Source organism: Pinus tabuliformis, chromosome 3_2 (assembly GCF_031772625.1).
Source record: "Pinus tabuliformis cultivar Carrire ecotype Pingquan chromosome 3_2, CPIR1, whole genome shotgun sequence".
Classification (NCBI taxonomy): domain Eukaryota; kingdom Viridiplantae; phylum Streptophyta; class Pinopsida; order Pinales; family Pinaceae; genus Pinus; species Pinus tabuliformis.
Genome location: NC_142302.1, coordinates 605,799,736 through 605,824,222, shown reverse-complemented (window position 1 = coordinate 605,824,222; position 24,487 = coordinate 605,799,736). Strand labels below are relative to the sequence as shown.

General features: G+C 40.0%; 1 protein-coding gene across 2 annotated transcripts in view; it reads right to left on the bottom strand.

Annotated features, from left to right (window-relative positions):
- ERA1 (Prenyltransferase family protein) overlaps positions 1 to 24,487 on the bottom strand; it is a 381,172-nt gene that overhangs the window by 299,471 nt on the left and 57,214 nt on the right. Inside the window, exon 2 of one of the 2 annotated variants that reach the window (XM_089416731.1) lies at positions 7,439 to 7,525. The exons of the other annotated variant lie outside the window; for it this stretch is intronic. Within the exon in view, the coding sequence (XP_089272857.1) occupies positions 7,439 to 7,525 (87 nt within the window). The remainder of the gene's footprint in view (positions 1 to 7,438; positions 7,526 to 24,487) is intronic. 2 annotated transcript variants of the gene reach the window in all.

Genomic DNA, 24,487 nt, shown 5'->3' with positions numbered 1-24,487 from the left:
AAGGACTATTCCAAGGTGAAGTGTTGGAATTGTCAGAAGATGGGACACTATGCAGTTGTGTGTCCGGAGAAGAAGAAGAAGGGGAAGAACCAGGACGTGGCAGCTTCAGCAGAGATTGAGGACTTTGCGGGTCGTTTTGACCGGGAGTTTGCGTTCACTACATGTGAGTCCTCTAGTGCAGGATCACCTGCCACACAGGTTCAGAGGGAGCATGCTTTTCCCTCGATTAGTGGAGCATCTTCAGGTATCTGGTATGTGGACAGTGGGGCTTCACGTCATATGACAGGAGTCCGTGAGTACTTCTCAGAGCTTTCAGAGAGTGGCACTGATATTGAGGTAGTACTCGGTGATGACAGAGTTGTTAGAGCAGTCGGGGTGGGGACAGTGACATTTCAGAGGGAGTCCAAACCTCCCTTGAAGGTGTCAGAGGTTCTTTATGTGCCAGGGATGAGGAAGAACCTCATATCCGTCTCAGCTTTGGAGGACAGAGGATATGAGGTACTGTTCAGGGGAGGACAGGTGTTGATGTATCCCAGGGGCACTCCAGCTGATTCAGCTAGAGTGATAGGTGTACGCCATGCAAAGGTGTACAAGTTTGCATTCCAACCCCTTTTGGCATTGAGCAGTAGTACCGACAGCAGAGCTAGCAGTTCTGAGCTGTGTGAGATTTGGCACCGCAGGATGGGACACATGTATCATGGAGCCTTGAGGACATTGCGGGAGATCACTACAGGTGTGCCAGATTTCAGTACTGATCACTTTGATACTTGCAGAGGTTGTGCGATGGGCAAGTTTGCCAAATCCCCTTTTCCCAGCAGTGACAGCAGAGCGACTGGGATACTTGATTTGATTCATTCCGATGTGAGCGGTCGGATGTCTCATGTTTCCTTGAGTGGATATGAATACTATGTTTTATTCATTGATGATCACTCCAGGAGGACCTGGATTTATTTCTTGAAGACCAAGAGTGAGGTCTTCAAGCGGTTTCAGGAGTTTAGAGCTCTTGTGGAGACACAGACAAGTCGGAAGATCAAGTCCCTGAGGTCGGACAATGGAGGAGAGTACACCCTTGGAGAGTTTGTTGACTATTGTGTGGAGGCAGGCATTAGGAGGGAGTTCACCGTTCCTTACAACCCCCAGCAGAACGGGGTTGCGGAGAGGAAGAACAGATCCATCATAGGGGTTGCCAAAGCCATGTTACATGATCAGGGGTTGCCATTGTTCTTGTGGGCAGAAGCCTACAACACAGCTGTTTACTTGCAGAACAGGAGTCCGCATCGTGCCTTGGGGCACATGACTCCGGAGGAGGCTTTCTCCGGGAAGAAGCCTGATCTTGGTCATCTTCATATCTTTGGATGCATTGCATACTCCTATATACCCAAGGAGAAGAGGACCAAACTACAACCCACCGCAGAGAAGGGTATCTTTGTGGGCTACAGTGAGACCTCAAAGGCCTTTCAGATTTACATTCCTGCACAGAGGAGAGTTGTTGTCAGATGGGATGTGAAGTTCGAGGAGGACAGGGCCTTTAGGAGGTCACGGGAGTTAGAGTATCTGGATCAGCCAGACCCTCAGCAGCAGTTGAGTCAGTCGCAAGGATCCAGTGGGCAGGGATCAGGAGGATCCGGAGGTACATCTATGAGGATGTCAGGTCCATCAGTGAGCAGTGGCTCGCCGAGCCAGAGGGGTGGTGCTTCGGGCAGCATGCAGAGCAGTTCACTAGGGAGTCCACTGATGGACAGTTCACACGGTACCTCAGCTTCTACAGGTTCAGGTGCAGGCAGGAGGACAGCAGACAGACAGTCAGGAGTTCAGGCTACTGATGGTGATGAGGAGGAGGAGTTTCATTCTCCTATGGGAGAAGCATGCTCAGGGAAGAGGAAGCCCAAGTGGCTTCAGGACACCTTGAGAGATGCCACATCTGTTGCTGAGCCAAAGAGGCCGGTCAGAGAGAGTAGACCACCTGAGAGGTTTTGTAGCTATATGGCGATGGTTACCAGCATCCTTGACTCTGAGCCTTCTAGCTATGAGGAGGCAGCTAGCCAGCAGGTCTAGAGAGAGGCCATGCAGGAGGAGTATTCTTCTATCATGAAGAATGATGTTTGGGAGGTGGTGCCTAGGCCTGAGGGCAAATCTGTGGTTACTTCCAGATGGCTTTACAAGGTAAAGCATGCTGCAGATGGCAGCATTGAGAAATTCAAAGCAAGGTTTGTGGCTAGAGGGTTCTCCCAGGTAGAGGGAGTTGATTATGAGGAGACCTTCGCTCCCGTGGCTCGATATACTTCGATACACTCCATTATATCGATAGCAGCAGAGATGGGTTGGAAGATACACCAGATGGATGTGAAGACTGCATTTCTCAATGGCTTCATACAGGAGGAGGTGTACATTGAGCAGCCACAGGACTTTGAGGTGCATGGGAAGGAGTCCCATGTGTGCAGACTGAAGAAGGCCCTATATGGCCTGAAGCAAGCTCCTAGAGCTTGGTACTCCAGGATAGATACATATTTGCAGGGGATGGGTTTCACAAAGAGTGAGGCAGATCCGAACCTTTACTTTATTGTGATTGGTGAGGAGCCTCTCATTCTGGTGCTGTATGTGGATGACTTGGTCATTACAGGTGCAGAGAGACTCATAGAGCACTGCAAGAGAGATCTTGCGACGGAGTTTAAGATGAAGGACATCGGCTTGATGCATTATTTTTTGGGTTTGGAGGTGTGGCAGGAGGAGGGGCATTTCTTCCTGGGGCAGGGGAAGTATATTGTGGACATCCTTAGCAGATTCCACATGGAGGATTGTAGACCCATGTCGACACCGATGATCACCAACTGGAAGAAGCTTCATGCTTCAGATTCTGAGTTGGTGGATCCCACATTGTACAGGCAGCTGATTGGTTCCTTGATGTATTTGGTCAACACTAGACCAGACATCTGTTTTGCAGTCAACACGATGAGTCAGTTTATGTGTGAGCCTAGGAAGGTTCACTGGGTGGCTGCAAAACACATTTTGCGGTACTTGCAGGGGACAGTGGATTATGGTCTGGACTACAGGCAGGGAGATGGAGTGAGATTGGCAGGATACACTGATTCTGATTGGGCAGGTTGTGCTTCTGATAGGAAGAGCACTTCAGGGTGCTGTTTTGGGTTGGGTTCAGCAGTAGTGTCATGGTTCAGCCGAAAGCAGCAGTCAATAGCACTGAGTTCAGCGGAAGCAGAGTATATGGCAGCCAGTCTAGCTAGTTGTGAGGCCATCTGGCTTCGCAAGATGTTGTTTGGCTTATTTGGTCAGCCGTTGAGACCTTCAGTGATTTACTGTGATAATCAGAGTTGCATTAAACTCACGGAGAATCCAGTATTTCATGACAGGTCAAAGCATATCGGGATCAGATATCATTTCATCAGAAACTATGTTCAGAAGGGAGCTGTGAAGCTTGAGTATATTTCCACTGATGAGCAGGTTGCAGATATTCTTACCAAAGCCTTACCACGGGGCAAGCATGTCTACTTCAGAGACAAGATGGGTGTGGTGAGGAACACCTTCCTCGGTAAGAGGGAGTGTTGAAATTTGGTACCGGAGGACAGGTGGTTCCCTAAGGCTTTGATCTTTGGCCTAGGGAAAAGTGTCCAAAAGAATTTAATTTTTCTCCTAAAGTAACTTTATAATTTTTATAAAGTTAAATCTAATTTGAAAGTGACTTTAAGTGATAAAGTTACTAAGTCTAATTTTAAAGTGACTTTTATAAAGTCAATGAAAAATTAGAAAGGAAAAGTGACTTTGGAAATAAATGACTAAGTGGGTCTTTATTAAAGTGGGGTGAATTAAAAAATAGAAAGTGAGATTTAAATGAACATTTAATCTCAGCCATTGATCTAAATCTATTTCAGCTATTGGATTTAGGGATCACCCAAAAGTCACTTAGGGTTGGGTTAAGGGAGGAAAAGGAGGAAAAGATCATTCATTCTTTCATGAGCAGATTGAGAGAAGGAGAGTAAGAGAGCGAGGGAGATTTCTGGAAAGCTGAAAGCGGTGTAACAGCAAAGCCGAAAGTGGTGTAACAGCAACGCTGAAAGCGGTGTAATAGCAAAGCTGAAAGCGGAGTAACAGCAAAGCTGAAAGCGGTGTAACAGCAAAGCTGAAAGCGGTGTAACAGCAAAGCTGAAAGTGGAGTAACAGCAAAGCTGAAAGCGGAGTAACAGCAACAGCCGCGGTGTAACAGCAACAGCCGCGGTGTAACAGCAACAGCCGCGGTGTAACAGCAACAGCAGCGGTGTATCAGCAGCTGTGAGCGGTGTAACAGCAACGGTGTTTCAGCAAGGCTGAGATAAGTTGTAAAAGTTTGTTTGTTGATTTTTTGCTGAACATTTCTCCTACTGTAAAAAGGCATTTTCCAGAAATAAAGAAGAGCTCTCAAACTGGTTTTCCCCAAGAGTTGTAGGGGGTTTTTCCAGGGTCAAGTTGACCAAAAATCTCAGTGTTTAAATGTGTTTTAATGGTTGTTTATTACTGCTGATTTTTATTTCTGCAATTTCCAGCATTCTGTAAAATTTCCAGAATTTGTGTTTTCAGCAATATTTATTTTTTCCAGCTTGTTGAATGTATGGTTATGGGAAAGGGCATTTAACTATATGGGAGAAATAAGGAGAAACTGAAAACCGGGGTGGGAAATGAGAAATTTCTACAGTTTGAACTTGTTAAAGACAAGGATTTGATTTTAAACTTTGGACCCTCTTTCTAGAGAAATTTGGGATTGTGTATGAAACCATGGATTCCCTCTTCAATTCATGGACAAATACCCTTAACTCCTGTGTGGGTTAGACTTCCAAATCTTCCCTTGCATTTTTGGGGTTCAAACTCTCTTCAAGCTATTGGTGATGCTCATGGAAGACAGTATCACAAAAGTTCTGAAACAAAGAGATGAAGCACCAGTGCATATGCCTGCATATGTGTGGAAATGGACTTCAACAAGCAATAATTCTTAAAGGTGAAAACTACCCCCGGATGCAAAGGCTTGATTATGAACACGTTTCTTTTCACTATAGATCTTGCTTTGAAACAAGGCATGATTATGAACATGTTTCTCTTCATTGTAAATCCTGCTTTGAAACAGGACACTAGGCAACAAATTTCCCAAAAGGGTCGAGGCAAATTAAGAAGCATCAGCACAAACCTACCTGGTCGGTTGGAGCCAAGGAAGAACATCAATTGTTTACCATGGAAGATCCACCTGAATTGGATATTCCCATTGAAGAGACAAATTTGAATACATAGGAAACTAGGGGCACATCAGTAGATTCCGAGCAAACTTGGGTTACTTCTTCAAAAGAAGACCCTCCACATCAGCTCCAGATCAGGATGCAGAGCCCCCTAAGGTGAGCTGGGTAGATCAGACTCAAGAAGATGAGATATAGGAACAATTAGAACCTCAAGATCGAGGCAAATCAGAAGTGGCAGGAATAGCAAGGACTCATCAGAAACAAAGGAAGCTTGGACAACAGTAGTAAAGCAAAAAAAAATCTCCTTCAGTGGCACAGCCAATGGTGACATGAAGCTGGCACGTAATCCAACTTAGTCATGCAGTATTTTTGTCTTTTATTATGTCAAATCAAAATTTACTCATGTAAAGAAATATCCAAACGATGTTTTAGTGGACATCAGTATTTTGTGTATTTGTCAAATAAGGAGCTAGCAACTTTGCTTAAAATCTAAAGCCAACAAGGAATAAACATACATGTAATTATTATGCAGCTTTACTACAGTCTTTTTGTAATATATAAATATCCCAGTTACTGTTTAAAAAAATTATCATTTTATCTGATTTTTGTTTTGCCTTTTGCATACTTGTGTGGTTCAATTTCTGAGATTACAGATGCACGTGCATAGACGCATTGTTTGAACGTTCAAGTGAATTCACAACATCTGATACGCAAAACTATTGAGAAATTAAGGGCAGCTAGATTAGGGTGATTTCTCTTGCTTTGATAACTGCTTGTGATGTTCTTTTACTTAACTTGATGTACTTTGTAGTTAGCTTCTTCTTTACTTGAATATTATTGTGTTCTTATCATCAAACAGCCACCAAACTATGAAGATCAATAGAACAAGAGGGCACAAAATGTAGGCTGCTAGCCGGGGCCAAAACCTCTCCTCTTGAGAGGAAAACCCACAAGAATTCTTCTCTTCTTATAGAATCTTCAAATGACAAATTCCAAGACCTAATACCCTTGATAAAGACCCCTCCAAGACCAAGTCAGCTTCTCCTTTTGATGAGCTTGTCCTTCACAAAGTCAACCAAAGTCAACCTGCTCCAAATATTCAGATTTTGGCATTTGCTTCAGATTTTCGGTCACTGCTTCAAGTCTGCAATTTTCGGCCTCTACTGCAGAAACCCTAGCTCGCACATGTGGGTGAAATATGGTAGATTGAGACTTCTTTTCTCCTTCGCTTGGTTTGATTCTTCTTCCTTTGTAACTCAGCTTGTAAATGCGATCTCTTTGATCCCAAACTTTGGCTTCTCTTGGCAGAGATCTGCAATTCAGTCTTGCTGCAATAAGATGATGCCTTAACCCTTTTCGCACATGTGAGAGATTCAGCCCTAAAACAGTCCTCCAAAACTTCGATTTATCTTCCCTCTTGTTTTCCTCTTCTTCACTCTCTTTCTTGTTCTTCCATGAGCTTGATCATTCTACTCAACTGAGGTGGAGCTTCTATATATATAGGCTTCTTGTGAGGTCGATTTGCCCTTCATGAGGCCGACTTGTCTTCTGTAGGCTGACTTCCCTTCTTGCAGGCCGACTTGGTCATCAAATACATCAAATACATAAAATCAAGATTACATAAGTCATTATGAAGACCGAACTTAGTGACATATTTCAACAAAAACATCTAGGTCTCACTTATTTGAGTCTGCACCTTCCCCAACAATCAAATTATTCTCATACAAACTTTATCTCAAGTTTTTCTCATTTCTATCAACACATATTTAGGTTCAATAGTTGAGAAGACAGGAAAATCTGTAGTTGCCTGCATGGTTGGTAACCATTTCAACCAACCCAGGAGTCAATGTCTATGGCAACCAATCTGTAAAGGGTGAACTATACAATCCAGATTCAATGTGCAATAAGCAATAAGCTTTAGAACGCTAGAAAATATAGGTCAAGTTACCATGTTTCAATATATACTGCATATCTTTAAGTTTCTACTGTTTCTTAGTCAATTATTCCTGCATTCATGTGCGCAAATAAATAACAACTAAGAATTTTAATATTTTTAAACTATAGAGTATCCTATAGACTGTGGTACTAGAGCCTCTGTTGAACTTGAGATCAAAAAACAAAATATAGAATCAGCATCATAAAGTTTATAACTAATTCTATGCCTGTTTATTTATTTAGCATGAAGAAAAACTTTGGGCCTTTCGAACCAACAAAAAGAAATTTACTTGGCATCTAACACACAAAAGCTTGGCCCAAGGCGCCTGATCCCTTGAAGGAGATAATCAATGTGTTTATCACGCCACAGCTCCAATCTAACCAATAGAAACAAAGGCAACTGTGAATTTCAAACTATGTCAAGTCAAGTATGGAAATAGTAAATATATGTACAGTGATACCAAATGTAATAAGGTGAGCAAATGCATGCTGAAGAAAGAAAAGAGTGAGATAACCATCACCACACGTCAAGATCAGTCAAAATATAAAAGAATGAAATGATTACAAAAAGAAAACTGATATTCTTGCCCGTGAACTTCAAACTTCACATGATAACTTCTATGTTCTTCAGATTCTAGATTTGAAAAAAGGCTTGAGGAGAATGACAAAACACAATAGGAAAAAGTGATCCTTCTGGTTTTAAAATGTTCCTCCAGACTACTTCCTAAATGGCAAAATAAGCAGGTTTCCCTCTGCAAAACATCCATGATAATACAGATGATATCTCCATTATAACACTACTATAGGAGATACTTCTCATTGCCACATTGATCCAGAAATCACATTTCCCTCTTTCCTGGTGTCAATACAGAATATTGTCAATGGGGACATGGCTGAGCAGTGAAAGCAAGGTGACGTTGATGCCCCCACCAGGATTCAAGTCTCCTAAGAGTCACATTTTCCCATGTGACCTGCTTATGCTTGTGTTCGCAGTCAGGATCAACTGCAACTTACAAGTTCAAGGTGACTTTGGTGGAAAAAATATCTCTACTTATATATTCTTAGCTAATAGATTCCAATTTCAGTGTTTCAAGCTGGCTACAGTAATTGTACTTTTCCCAGATTGGGGAAGAATGAACTTGCTGCGTCAGCGTAAAAGGGAAAATAGTTTTTAAAAGTACAGAATATCGCCAATTGAAGTTGCAAGGGAACCCCATGTTTAATAAGCCAACAAAGAATGTGGAGGTTCCTTGTCATTATATCTGGCAGCTTGTAGATAGTGGAGAGACTGAGTTGCAGTATTTTGCAAATAGAGAGCAAACTAAAGACCTTTCCACCAAGCCTCCTGGTCCAAATAAATTTATAGAACTTACAGATGAGCTTGAGTTTCACATATGGCCATTAATGGCAGGTAGTGGCCATATCAATAGTATCCTTTGGTGCATTTATCTTGGTGCTCAGAAGTTAGCAGTTGGTGAGGCAACTTAGAGGTTCATTAAGTTATTTAGTCACATGCGTTATTTAGTTATGTATTTTTAGTCACCTTCATGGATCATCTATCTCATAAGAATTGTGATGGAACAAAAGTTAAAACAATAAACACTCTTCTTCATTATTTGCAACTCTAAATTACTTTGTGTGTGTGTAATCTTATAGTAAGTGGCACAAAGATCCCTCGCAAAGGCTTATGTGGATTATGCTCAATTTAGATGGTCATACGAGTGTGGCCAATATGTTGGGTATGTGTTATAGTCTTTGCATGACTATCCCTATGCATTGTACATTGCATTGGGTGTACCAAGGGAGTCACAAGGGGGGAAGCAACCCCTCTTGTTCAGGGGGGTCGCATGGAGGGTTAGGTGGCAATGCCCCCAACAAAAAATTTGGGTGGTTTTGGCTTCCATTTTTGGTAGTATTCGGCACACAGTTTTCGCTTTTAGAAGATTTGTGGTGCATGTTGGTTCAGTGAAAGGTTTTGTAATTTCAATTAAGGAAGTATCATTGTATTCTAATAAAGGCAATGTTCCACCAAGACTCCGGGACGGGGAGACGCACAAGGGGGACGTGTGGGAGTACCCTCAAATTTTAGGAAAATTTAGGGGGGACGGGGGGCCATTGGGGTATTTAATTTTTTTTCCTTTTTAATATATATATATATATATATATATATTTCAAATTCATATTCAATAATGAAAGCATAAATAGAATGATACATACATAATTGAATTAAATAATGAAATACATTGATCCATACTCATCATCCTTACTAATACATACATAATTCATCCATAAACCACGAGATTCAATAATGAAATACTCTGATCCATATTCAGTATTCATTATTCACCATTCTCGAATCTACATTGATTTAAAAATTAAATTCATCATTCATCATTCTAGATTCTAAATTGATTTAAAATTAAAATTCATCATTTATCATTCTAGAATCTAATTAGTACTAAGCAAAATAGGCTATAATAGATACTGAAATCTAAAGACTGGAATAGTAAATTGATATAACTAAAACTCAAAAACAAGGGAGTGATGAGTCTAAAAGCCACTCTAAAGTACACAGAGGGCTTGGTGCTCTTGATTAAATACTAATTCCATACCCTTGTACATGACAAAATGCAATGGAAACATTGCACTCCATCGAATCCTGAATTCCTGAAAAACTGATCTAAAGACTGGAATAGTAAATTGATATAACTAAAACTCAAAAACAATGGAGTGATGAGTCTAAAAGTCACTCTAAAGTACACAGATGGCTTGGTGCTCTTGATTAAATACTAATTCCATACCCTTGTACATGACAAAATGCAATGGAAACATTGCACTTCATCGAATCCTAAATTCCTGAAACACTGTTATGTTTGCTGGATTTTGAGTGAGATTTATAATTCTACTTTCTCAATATGAAATCCAATGAGGTCAGAACCACTCTCAAACATCCTGAGTCATTTCATGGTAATGTTAAAAATTTAAGTAAAAGGATGAAAATGAAAGATAAAGGAGAATGTCACTTTTACTCTAAGAATTTAACATTACCATGAATAGCATAGAATTAGTAGGGAAATATGGTCAAATACTACGTTTTCCCTATCATAAATGATTGTTTACAAGCAAATTTAAGGGGGGACGCATAGCCCATTTTGAGGGGGGACGCCCAGACGTCCCCCTTTTGGGGAGTCGCGTCCCCCACACTGGGGAAACGTCCCCCCCTACGTCTCCCCGCGTCTCCCCAAAAGGGGGACGTGGGGAAACGTTTCCCCAGACGTCCCCCGCCCCGAGTGCGTGGGGTACGAGGGGTGCGCGCAACCGACACTCGGGGACGCGTCCCCGTGGAACACTGAATAAAGGGTAAATGGATTGGTGATTTATGGATGTGGCAGGATATACATATTGTATTATAACACCATAAAGATAGAATATGCTAAAAAATCAATCTGGTTTTCCAGGTTTTGGTTTTTAAAGTAAAATCTGTGTTAATGTGTGTGTGCATCATTGAATCTTTTATGTTTTTATTAAGAATTTGTTTGCAGCAATTAACTGTACTTGGTTAAAACCTACACAATATATGTGTCAAATGGTACCAACAAGCATGTCACTTTCTGCCCTAAATGGCCAACAAGCTTTCAAATGGCAACTGATTGGTATGGTAATTATTCAACAATTGAATTTCAAGAGGATGAAGAGGGTCTCCTCCCACATTATTGGTCCACTGGAAAAAGAGAAGTGTGTTGTAGCCTACATTCAATCTTAAAGTTATAGGACTCAAATGTCTATGGAACATATAATTCCTCCAACCTATGATTTACATGTAGAAGTCTAGAAAGGAAAGAAAAGGGTTTTGAAGCAGCTCAAAAAAGTCATTATCTCTAGCCAAAACATCTTTGCCTTCAATTATTTTGGTTCAAGGCTTGTTGCATCGAGAGGCACTCTCCAGCCCAGTATGGAAGAAATGTTGTAATGTCTTGTCCTGTTATGTAAACAAAAATAATAAAATAATAAAAATAATGTATTGACCCATGGTATTCACCCATGCTATTTGTTGCACTCAAATTGTCAAAGTTCCAAGGAAGCGTAAGTACCAATTTTTTCAACAAGGATCAGATCACATATCAGCAGTTCCTGTGTCATAATCATCCAATTCTGCAAGTTATATATTGTAAATGATCTTAGTAAAACCATGAGTCTATGTAACAACCTAGGTAAGCCTATAATTTGATGACGAATTCCATCCTATGAGGTTTTTTAACCTCACTGATTACCTATGTTTTTCAACACAGCTAATTAGAAGAGTTTTTTCCCTCCAGCTTAAACCCCCAAAGCTAAGGTGAAATTTATTGTCAAATTATTAGGTGAGTCCTAGTGTTTTAGTCAAGTTTGATGTAAAAGTGGTTTGGGAATAATTTAAGCTAATTGGCTAAATTATTTTATTACAAATCACTTGGTTTACTAGATCATATTGAGTCGCAGATGGGTTTTGTGTCTTGAGGGTCTAAGACAAATGTGTATTCCCTCTTTGAGTCTTTAAAAGAAAAATCATATGTAATAGAGGGTTGGAAAAATAATTAACCCCCTTATGTATAAATTAATTAAATTTTTCTGGCAAAATAAAATTAAATCTTAAGCTAGAAAATTAATTAATTAGATTCAAAATTAAAATGTCTAGGAAAATAAATTCTCCAAATGGAAAAATTCGTGGGTCTTGAAAGAATCAATTTTGAAAGGTCCTCCACCAAGGGAATAGTCTTTTTCAGGAAAATTTGGACACTTGGACCTTGGTGGTTAAGTCAAAGTCAAATTTTTGAAGAAATTAGCTCTAAATAATTAATTTTGAGCTAATTAAAATGGAATTAAATGATAAATTCGAAGATTCCTCAAAAATAAGAAATCAAGGGCCAAAATTAAAAGATATTGAATTATTTATCACCGGCCAAGATGATTTTGACGAGGATCAAAAAACTAGCCGTTATTTTTCCATTTGGAGAATTTATCTATAAATTAGAGAGTAATTTGAATCTCTAGTCATCTTGATCTCTGGCTAGAATTGTTGTTGAAGCATTGTGTAAACTATTGTCCCACTAGGAACTATTTTTTCGATCATAATAAAAGACTTTGGGGTGCAATTCAAGGTGTTCTTGCTTATTGATTTGTGGTATGTGTTAACTACGGGCATCTCTATGTTGTGTTGAATATTGGTAAGATTTGTTTTTTCATTAAATGGAGATAAAATCATACTATTGATAGTTTTGGGCTAATCTTAGGTGGTTTGATTCCCCATGTGATCTAACAGATTATTTTTTAGATATATGCATAGTGTTTGCAGGTACTTCATGTTGAAAAATATGTAACTAGGTTCGGTCTTCATAAGTATGAAATGTATTCTTGTAAATATACAATGAAAAAGAAATTATTATTATTATTATTATTATTATTATTGGAGCATGGGTTTCATGCTCAAGTTCTTTTATTTTATAGGTCAAGTACCCATTGAATGCTTCTAGTACTTGTCATAGGTATAAGAGCCATTGTCATATATGGAAGACCCTATGGGCACATTGTAAATTGTAAAGAAAGATTTATTTTGTCTTGAAAGTGTCAAAATACCTCCAAGATCAAGTCAGCCTAAGGAGTTGTCAAGTCAACCTACATGAAAAGCCACGTCCACCCTTGAGGAAACCTATATATAAGAGAAACTCGTCCTCCATTTGGATCACTCACTCTCTCATCTCTTATGCGAAGAAGTAGAAGAAGGACAAGTCGAAGAAGGAAGTGTAAAGAAGAGGAAGTCAAAGAAGTCGAAATGTTTGGGTCTTATCTATTCTTCTAGGAAGATCGAAGTTAGGGTTTCTGCGCTGGGATCTTTTAGAGTTCGATTTTGGAAGCAGAAGATAAGGGGAGGGAAGCGAAGGTCTCTTAGGGCATCTTACTAGCCCTAGGACTCAAGTCAAGGCAAGCGAAGTCAAGAGGAAGGCTATTAGAGGGAGATCAAAGTCTCCTAGAGAAGCAGCAGCAATTGCAACAGTTACTGGGGAGCAGAATTTCGGATCTACTGGGAGGTCGAAGATATTGCAGCAGAAGGTCGTGGTAAACTTGATCTTGGAGGGTATTTGTCTGAGTCTAGGTCATGGTATTCGTCAATTGAAAGATCTGAAAGATAAGAAGAGATTTACAGGTTTTCCCCTCAAGAGGAGGGGTTTTGGCCCTGGCTTGCAACCTATATACTGTGTCATTGTTCTTAATGTTTTGGTAGTTGTTTGATGTATTGCACATTGGAATAATAACGAACAAAGCTAATAAGTAAAAGGTAACGCAAACAATTATCAAGCTAAGAGAATTAACATATGCATTGCCCTATTGGATTCTCAACATGGTATTAGAGCTTTGGTTCTCTAAGGGCATCATGTGAAGATCTCCTCTATAATGAAGAAGTTCATCAAGAAAATTGCAAGCCATCTCAAGAAAGGTATCAAGGAAGCATGGAGTTCCCTATTCTCTTCAAAGAAGGTATCATTCAAAGAAAGCAATGAAGGTCTCTTCTCAGCTCTTTCTGGTACATTCCATGAAGAAGCCATCTGGGTAATTGATAGTGGTGCGTCAAGGCACATGATTGGCCACTCCCACCGATTGAAGACCTTATCAAAAGGAAAATCCGCTTACTCTGTGGAACTTGGAGACAACAAAAGCTATCTAGTGAAAGGCATTGGAACACTTCCACAAAACTCGAAGATGGAAGCAACTTCCACCTCAACAACATTCTATTTGTTCTAGGTTTGCACAAAAATTTACTTTCTATTTCACGTTTAGAAGACAAAGGAGATAGAGTAGCCTTCATTAATGGAAAAGTAGTTGTTTGGGGAAAAGACTCAAGCATAAATCTAGCAAAAGTTATTGGTATCTGAGAAGGACGGCTTTACAGATTAATATCTCTCATAAACCAAGCCCTAGTTCACACTAAGATTAGTCCATGTGAACTTTGGCATCAAAGGTTTGGTCATCTATATTTCAAAATACTTCCAACTTTAAATTCCATTGTAGATGGAAACCCGAATCTAAAGGAAGATCATGAAGGTGTCTGCAAGGGATGTGCATTGGGCAAGAATACCAAGAGACCATTTGGAAGCAGTGCTTCGCGGTCAAAAGAAATCTTGGATCTCATTCACTCTGATGTGTGTGGCCCTATGACTCCAAAATCACTTGGAGGCCATCTATACTATGTCACATTCATAGATGATCATTCAAGAAAGACCTGGGTTTACTTAATGAAAACCAAGGATGAAGTATTTACAAAATTTCAAGAATTCAAGGCTAAAGTGGAGAACCTTACAGAAAGAAGAATCAAGATACTAAGATCTGATAATGGAGGAGACTATACATCTAAGAGATTACAACATTCTGTAAGGAGTCTGAGATTAAGAGGGAGTTGATAGTCCCATACAATCTTGAACAAAATGGAGTTGCAGAAAGAAAGAACAGATCCATTGAAGAAAGTGTAAACGCAATGTTACACGATCAATATCTACATAAGTTTCTGAGGGGAGAGGCAACAAAGACATCAATCTACATTCAAAATCGAAGTCCTCACAAATCTCTAGATAACAAGGCTCCGAAAGAGGTGTTCACTGGAAAGAATCCATTTGTAGACCATCTCTGAATCTTTGGGTGTCCTGTGTATATTCATATACCAAAGGACAAAAGAAAGAAGTTGAATCCCTCCAATATAAAGGGTATATTTGTTGGGTATAGTAACTCATCAAAAGCCTATAGAATCTATATGAAAGATGGGCATCACATTAAAGTTAGTCGTGATGTCATATTTGATGAGAGTATAGCATTCAGAAAGTCAAAGGAACTTTCTCTAGATTCTAATGACGAAGAACTTCTGATATTTGAGGAGGAAGTTGACAAGGAAGGAGAAGGATCACACCATGAAGAAGAAGGACCTAGTGAGCCTGTTCAACCCATGGTCATTCCAGAAACAAGGAAAAGACCTAATTGGTTGAAGTCCACACTACTTGATACAGAAGGTCATGGGGCAGCACAAGGATCATTTAGAGAAAGTAAGGGGCCCAAGAAATATTTTGGGTATGTTGCATACATGAAAAAATTAATAGAAGCAGAACCATCCACCTTTGAAGAGTTTGTAGAACATCAAGAATGAAAGGATGCCATGAATGAAGAGTATCAATCTATAATGAAGAATGGAGTCTGGGAAATCATACCTAGACCCGAAAACAAATCTGTGGTTACTTCCCAAGTGGATCTATAAGATCAAGCACGCAGCAGATGGAAGTATAGATAAGTATAAAGCAAGATTTGTGGCTAGAGGGTTCTCTAAACTTGAAGGTATCGACTATGAAAAGACATTTGCTCCAACAGCAAGATATATGACGATTCAATCATTAGTCTCTCTAGCAGCATCGATGGGATGGAACATCCACCAAATGGATGTCAAGACTGTGTTTCTGAATGGCATTATAGATGAAGAAGTCTATATAGAACAACCCTTGGGATTTGAAGTCAAGGATAGGAAGGCATATGTTTGCAGATTGAAGAAAGCATTATATGGCCTCAAGCAAGCACCAAGGGCATGGTATGCTAGGATGGATGCATACCTACAGAGAATAGACTTCACAAAAATTTATGCTGACTCGAACCTTTATATTAAGGTTGTAAACAATGAACCTGTAATTATTCTTCTATATGTAGATGATCTTCTCTTGACAGGTGTAGAAGGTTGAATTGAAGAATGTAAGAAGCAACTGGCAGCAGAATTTGACATGAAGGATCTTGGGCTGATGCATTACTATTTGGGACTAGAAGTCTGGCAAGGACCGAATGAAGTCTATTTGGGTCAAGGAAAGTATGTAATCGAGATACTAAAGAAGTTCGACATGATGGACTGTAAACCTATGACCACTCCAATGATCACAAACTTGAAAAGACTAAGGAGTTCCGAATCAAGCCCTGTGGATCCTCCAGATATAGACAACTCATTGGCTCATTGATGTACTTGGTGAATACCTGACCTGACATATGTTTTGCAATAAATGTACTCAATCAATTCCAAGTGGGGCTGAAGCATGATCATTGGATTGCAACAAAGCATATTCTAAGATATCTTCAAGGAACCATCAACTACTGTCTAAAATATGATAGAAAGAATGATGTCCAATTGATTGGATATACAGATTCTGACTGGGGAGGCAGTGAACAGGATGGTAGAAGCACTACGGGAGGATGTTTCAGTTTAGGATCCTCCATGGTCTCATGGATGAGCAGAAAGCAAGACATTGTTGCTTTGAGTAGTGTTGAGGCTAAATATGTTGCAGCATGTGAAGTAAGTAGAGAAGCAATATGGTTAAGGAAGCTGTTATCTGACCTGTTTGAAGGACCAATGAACCCTATAGTGATACTTTGTGATAACAACAATTGCATTTGTTTGTCTGAGGATCCAGTGTTTCATGGAAAGACAAAGCACATCAACAACAAGTATCACTATATTCGAGAGCTAGTACAAAATGGTGTGTTGCAGCTATGGTATATCTCCACTGATGAACAGGTAGTTGACATATTGACAAAATCACTTCCAAACAAGAAGCTTGTATACTTAAGGGACAAGCTTGGTTTGGTGGATTTGTCCTCCCTAATTGAGAGGGAGAGATAGACACTACATTCTTGTCTTCACTTGGGAAGAAAGAATGGAGGATTGGGTAACCATCTGGCATTTGATACTCTTTGAGAATGTGGTAGGGCATTCAAAACAAGCATAGTCATGGACCGATATTCTTTGAGGATTAGCTACCCAAGATAAGAATAGTCCAATGGGAAGTCATACTCTATGAACACCCGAGTGGAGTATGTACCTTGGGAGACAATGATGATGGTGTCTATACATCATTGGTCTCGCCAGCATTGTGCTTTGATCTTGTGGAGAGTTAGAGTTGTTAGTCAAGGCCTTGCTATGTGACAAAACTGGATAATATGATGCTAGACAGACGGGTTACCAATCTGACTCTTCTTATGAGATCTCTTCAGATTGAGAATGACCATGTACCTCTTATGAATACGTCCCTATTTAAGAGGGAGTGTTGAAAAAAGTGTAACTAGGTTCAGTCTTCATAAGTATGAAATGTATTCTTGTAAATATAAAATGAAAAAGAAATTATTATTATTATTGGAGCATGGGTTTCAGGCTCAAGTTCTTTTATTTTATAGGTCAAGCACCCATTGAGTGCTTCTAGGGTTTGTCTTAGGTATAAGAGTCATTATCATATATGGAAGACCCTATGGGCACATTGTAAATTGTAAAGAAAGATTTATTTTGTCTTGAAAGTGTCAAAATACCTCCTGTGAAAAATCGGTGACCCGATTCCCTACTGTAGCAACTGATTAAATTTCTCCAACTTGTTAATTTCGGAATCAAGTTATTTCAGTGTTACACTGTAAACATCGAAATAAAATCTACTACAGCCTTCACAACATAAAATACTGCGGAAACAAAATATTGCACAAGAGAAAAATAAACACACACACAAGTACACTATTGTTTTTGGACAAACGTCCCCGGAAAAACCCAATGTGGGAAAATAGATGCAACAACTGAGGGTTTTAATTATTATGCAGTAGTTTCTGAGTACAATTCTTTAGATGCCCAAACCTGCAATCTGATATAGAGAATAAACTGACAAAGAGGTAGTGAGAAATATTCACACACTGTCACTGGCGATCCGACTCTGATCCAGGCTCTGGATGGCTAGCCCCATGCTATCTCTGCACAGTCACTGCGTTGTCACTGCATCACAACCTCTAGGAGTTGCATCACCCTTCTCGCTGATCGTTTTGCTGACTGGAACTCGACTCTCTGGCCCTCCGGTCTCGCACCACGGCTTCCGACACTAGATCCCGACTACTCCCAGTAAAATTATGAACTCCCTCTGAAGCACTGCACTACCTCTACATGGCACTACGCTGCCTCTTTGATCCTCTCTATGCCTTCTCTGCCTTGCACTCTCCGGAACTGGAAAAATCCCCTCCAATCTACTATCCCTGCCCCTCACTGCAAGAAGATCACTCGATCTCTCTCTGGCAACTCAGCGCTGCTACTCTTGAAAAATTCGATCTCTAGATCTCACTATCTCTGTGTATTCTCCAAGTGCCCATCAAGCTCCTTCTTATAATCTCTCGTTGGAGCACCAACGGCTAAGATTAAAACATAATCAAAGGCTAAGATTAACTGGGACTTGATCCTCATCTTCTTCAAGAAGATTCGCACCAAATTTAATTAATATCCTTTAATTAATCACATTTCTTAAGTTTAGACTTAGGAATACATTAAAAATGATTAATTATTTTAATTAAACCATCTCTAGGTGGAATTTTCCCAAACGATTTCTGGATCTTGGAAAATGCATGTGTCTTAGCCTCTCTGCAAAATTTTTAGGCTAGAGCACATCCGATGCTACAGAAATCAACACTCCCTCTTAGCGAGAAATGTGTTATAGTGTTGCAACCCACTGAAGCATCACTATGTCTATGCACCATCTCCTGCTACGCTGCCAATGTCTGGCCCCACTACCCACCAACTACTACGCAACTCCAACTGCTGCAAGCCCTGCTAAACTGCTGCCAACATTACATCTGCACTGCAACCCTCTCTGATTGTTGTTGTTGCAACTGCAACAACGGCAACAGAAGAGCATCCAAAATACTAAACCAACTGTGGTCAGTACGATGCATCCATCATCTGAGTTCTGACTGTTGCTAGCTTATGCACTATCACTGAAGCCTCTGCATTGTTGCTGACTCTGCACTGTGCCAACTACACTGCTGTCAACTCTGCTCAGTCTCAGACCGCTACTAGCTACTGCATATGTCACTCTGGCACCTGACTGCACCAACTGCCACTGGTCCATCCTGTTGCTGCTGATTATGGGCTCCTGTAGCAAGGTATTGATCCAAGAGGTGGACTCCTCAAGGATCCTACCCATCCTGTAGCTCTCTTGGGTTAACACTTCATATCACCCCACCTCACCCTTGGAGGTAACTCGATAATCATGGAAAACTCTTCCTCCAACCCGCAGGACAACGTGTCAATCTCTGCAAATGCAGCTTGCTGATCCTACTTCCCCTCCTTGTCCTTCTTTCTGAGAGGACATTGAGAGTTGAAGTGGCCAAGCTCACCACATCTAAAGCACTTGATCTTTGAAATGTCCTTCTTTCTCCTGCACCGCTCCTATTGCCCCTGTGATGCGAGGGTTGCATTCTCCTCTTACTTCACTAATGCTGCTCTTCACCAGATCTCACCTAATCTTCTCCTACTGAGATCAGCCCACATATGCTCCCAATCTAGCAGTTTTTCTCTGCCAAGGATACTCTGGACAAAAACTTGCCATTATTCGAAAACCCTGTTCAGATCTAACAGCACAAATTTTGTAAGCTGGGGCGCTGACCCTACTGAAGACAGTTAATCCCGGACATCCTGAAGCCTGGTAAGGAAGGGGTTTATACACTCCCCTTTCTGCATCCTCGTGCATCTCAGCTTCTCCTCAAGATACATCTTCCGCTGCTCGGAAGACCCTTCGTACAACGTAGCTAGTGCTTCCCAAATCTGTCAGGTTGTATCTTTGTCAGCCATGTGAGATACCACGTGATCTCGAACTCCATCGAGAATCAACTTCTTAGCTTTCACCATATCCTTCTTGTATTTCTTAAGCAGATTTGCATCGGCGGGTACAACTACCACACTATCGATATAAGTCTTGAGATCATGTTCATCTAGAAGGCAGGAAATTCTAACCTTCCAAATCACATAGTTGGAGGCTCCCTCCAACAGATCTTGATCTCTCAACCCAGCGGATGTCGTCTCTCAAAAATGTCGCTCTCTTCCTCTTCTCCTCTGCGCAGCTATTGCTCAGCTATTCGCACTCCCTTCTGGAGTAAGAAATCCTGCACACAACTATTGTTGCTCTGCTAGGAAAATTCGAACTTCTTAGCTAGAAGTCCCCTAAGGAAAGAATTCCCTCGGTGTGTGCTCTTCCTTCCTCCTGATGCTATTTGCACTAGCAAACTGCTGCAAAATCTGCATCCCAACTAAAGATTTGCTCTGCAAGGAAAATACTGTTGCTCCCTTCTACCTCTAGTAAGCTCTAATTTGCAAAATCTAATTTCTTTGTCTACTCACTCAGAGAAATAGGTCTTTCATCAAAACTTGACCCTCTTGACCCAAGGACTGCGTTTCCTTTGGGGTTTCAAATTGTTGCCTACGCAGAAATTCGATCCTCCTTCTCCATTTCGACTATGAGCTCTCTGACTTACAATTTATGTTCTGATACCATGTGAAAAATCGGTGACCCGATTCCCTACTATAGAAACTGATTAAATTTCACCTACTTGTTAATTTATGAATCAAGTTATTTACAGTGTTACACTGTAAACATCGAAATAAAATCTATTGCAGCCTTCACAACATAAATATTGAGGAAACAAAATATTGCATAAGAGAGAAATAAACACACACAAGTACACCATTGTTTTTGGACAAACGTCCCCGGAAAAACCCAATGTGGGAAAACCGGTGCAGCAGCTGAGGGTTTTAATTATTATGCAGTAGTTTCTGAGTACAAATCTTTAGATGCCCAAACTGGCAATTTGATACAGAGAATAAATTGGCAAAGAGGTAGTGAGAAATATTCTCACACTATCATTGGCGATCCAACTCTGATCCAGGCTCTAGATGGCTAGCCCCACGCTGTCTCTGTGCAGTCACTGCGTTGTCACTGTGCCACAGCCTCTAGGAGCTGCATCACCCTTCTTGCTGATCGTTTGATAACTAGCACTCGACTCTCTGGCCCTCCGGTCTCACACCCCAGCTTCCGGCACTAGATCTCGACTACTTCCAGCGAAATTACGGACTCCCTCTGAAGCACTATGTGGTACTGCGCTGCCTCTCTGAACCTCTAGATGCCTTCTCTACCTTGCACTTTCTGGAACTGGAAAAACCCCCTCTGAACTAATATCCTTGCCCCTCACCGCAAGCACATCACTTGATCACTCTCTGGCAACTCAACGCTGCTACTCTTGAGAAATTCGATCTCTAGATCTTACTATCACGGTTGATTCTCCAAGTGCCCATCAAGCTCCTTATAATCTCTCATTGGAGCACCAACGGCCAAGATTAAAACATAATCAAAGGATAAGATTAACAGGGAGTTGATCCCCGTCTTCTTCTAGAAGATTCGCACCAGATTTAATTAATATCCTTTAATTAATCACATTTCCTAAGTTTAGACTTAGGAATATATTAAAAAGAATTAATTATTTTAATTAAACCATCTCTAAGTGAGCTTAAGGTGCTTTGGATTGACGGTATATGGGTGCACTGTTAAGGCACTATTTGTGATAGGTCACTGGTTTAAAAAAACCATCTCTAAGTGGAATTTTCCCAAACGATTTCTGAGACATGGAGAATGCATGTCTTACCCTCTCTGCAAAATTTCGAGACTAGAGCAAATTCAATGCTACAGAAATCAACACCTCCAAGATCAAGTCGACCTAAGGAGTTGTCAAGTCGGCCTACATGAAAAGCCACGTCCACCCTTGAGGAAGCCTATATATAATAGGAACTCGTCCTCCATTTGGATCACTCACCCTCGCATCTCTTATGCGAAGAAGTAGAAGAAGGAGAAGTTGAAGAAGTGCGAAGAAGAGGAAGTCAAAGAAGCCGAAATGTTTGGGTCTTATCTATTCTTCTGGGAAGATCAAAATTAGGGTTTCTGCGTTGGGATCTTTTAGGGTTCGATTTTGGAAGCAGAAGAGAAGGGAAGGCAAGCGAAGGTCTCTTAAGGCATCTTACTAGCCCTAGGACTCAAGTCAAGGCAAGAGAAGTCAAGAGGAAGGCTATTAGAGGGAGATCGAAGTCTCCTAGAGAAGCAGCAGCAGTTACTGGGGAGCAGAACTTCAAATCTACTGGGAAGTTGAAGATATTGCAGCAAAAGGTCGTGGTAGACTTGATCTTGGAGGGTATTGTCTAAGTCTAGGTCATGGGATTCGTTAATTGAAAGATCTGAAAGATTAGAAGAGATTTACAGGCTTTCACCTCAAGAGGAGGGGTTTTCGCCCTAGCTTGCAGCCTATATACTATGCCACTGTTCTTATTGTTTTGGTAGTTGTTTGATGTATTGCACATTGGAATGATAACGAACAAAGCTAATAAGTAAAAGGTAACACGAACAATTATCAAGTTAAGACAATTAACATATTCATTGCCCTATTGGATTCTCAGCACTTCAGTCATTGGCCTCCACGTTCACAAACTTAGGCAACAATCATTGTTGCTTGGATCTCTAGTTTTTATATGGTGGCTTTAATCTTCACTTGGGCCATTTCCAACCTCTTTGTGGCCCAATCTATCATCCTAGCACATTTATCCCCACATATTTTCTTCCCTTGTCCTATTTCTCCAAATTTTGGTCTATTTTGCCCCAAAATTGACTTGAAACCCTAATATGAAGATTTAAGGCTAAATACTTGGCGATTTTGCATGATTAAGGTCTTAAAATTCATATCTAGCAAGTGGCAAGATAATCCCAAAGTTTCAACGATTTTCAACAGTGGGATCTTCAAGGCCTTGGGCCTAGGGTTTGATCTCTAAACCCTTATTTTTCTGCAATTTTATTACAGCAAGCAAAACACAAATAATTAGGCCCTAAAATCAAATTCTATATGGTCAAAATTGTTTAGAATTGCAAAATCTTCGTTTTCACAATTTTTTGCCATTTGGGCATCTCTAATTTGACCTAGATCTGACATTTTAGTTTGCTAGAAATTTTTGCATAATTGTAAAAATCAGATCTGAACATTTCTTAATCATATCCTAATTAAAGTCTGAAAAAATCTGAATTTTCAATTTTTTCGGCAAACTTACTATTTTTAGACATTGTGGGGATTATCTGTAGTATTTTCAATTTGTTGATCTGTCATTAATATATTGTTGTCATAAACTTATTAGTTCTGAAAATTGCTGAATCAAACTCTCCTAAAGCCCTCAAATTGGAAATTTTCAAGTTTTAGTGTATTTTGCATTTCTGGAAATATTGGTTATCTATTTCTAGCAATTTAATCTTACTGATCTATTACTGTTTCACTGCTGAAATAAGTATATCAAATCTGAAATTTTCTTAGTCAAGCTCTAAAAAATCATAAAAATTGTTTTTCCTCAAGTTTGGCAATTTTTATTATTTTTAGGCATTTTTGGACATTGATGTTGACATCACTATTTGTTGATCTGTGGGTTAACTTACTATTGCAAATTATACTTCAGATCTGAAATTTTACTGAAAGATATATCTTGAGAAAGCTAACATACATATTTTCTAAGTTGGCATATTTTTGTGATCTTGGGCAAGCATAAGCATTGTTGGTTTAACATTTTCTTACTGTTGTTATAACATTGATCAAGTCTGAATTTTCTGAATATTTATTGTTGAGATACATCTGAAATTGGCTAATCTCATTGATCTCATAGCTTGGCATAACATCTTGTGTTAATTGGTGAATTGGTTACTTGAAGTTTACACGTGTATCTCTTGAAGCTTATCTTGTTTAAGATTGCATCATAACATTGTTAAGTACTCTTAAGATAAATCTCACATAAGTACTTAAGTAATCTAACCAATCTTAATCCAAGATAGTAATCACTCATAATCTCTTGCATAAGCATCTCACATAGGTTAGTCAATCATTCGAGCAGCAGATGTCCATACAGTGATTTGGTTTCAATTCATAAGAAGCAAGAATTTGTGACTCCATTAAAGCACTGATCTCATAAAAGAAAATCTAATTTAATCATAATCTTGATTAATTCCAACCAAGTGGCTAGGCCACTCATCTATGTCTCCCAGGTAAGTTGATTTCTCAACTTACTTTCCTTCACCTCATTCCATAGGGACTACCCCTCATAGCCTGATGTTGGGAGACAACTAGAACGGAGTGGGCGGGGATCAGAGTGACAGCCCTCGTCTTGAGCGTTGTCGTGGTGCTTCGACAATCCAGGCAACAACACTATTCATGTGGAATATAGCCTATTTAAAGGGGGAAAGGCTCTTTAAAGGGGAAAAGACCAGGCTAAATCCATCTTAACTCCAGATCTACTAAGCCCCGAGAGGGATCAAATATCTTTTCACTCTAAAAGAGGTTTGCACCTCAAAAGATTAGATCCCTTTCGATGCTTGGTAGATCTAGTGTTGAGATGGATCTGTTGAAGGAAATGTAACTAGGTTAGGTCTTCATAAATGTAATTTTGATATTTGTACTTATTCAAGAAAAGAGAAAAT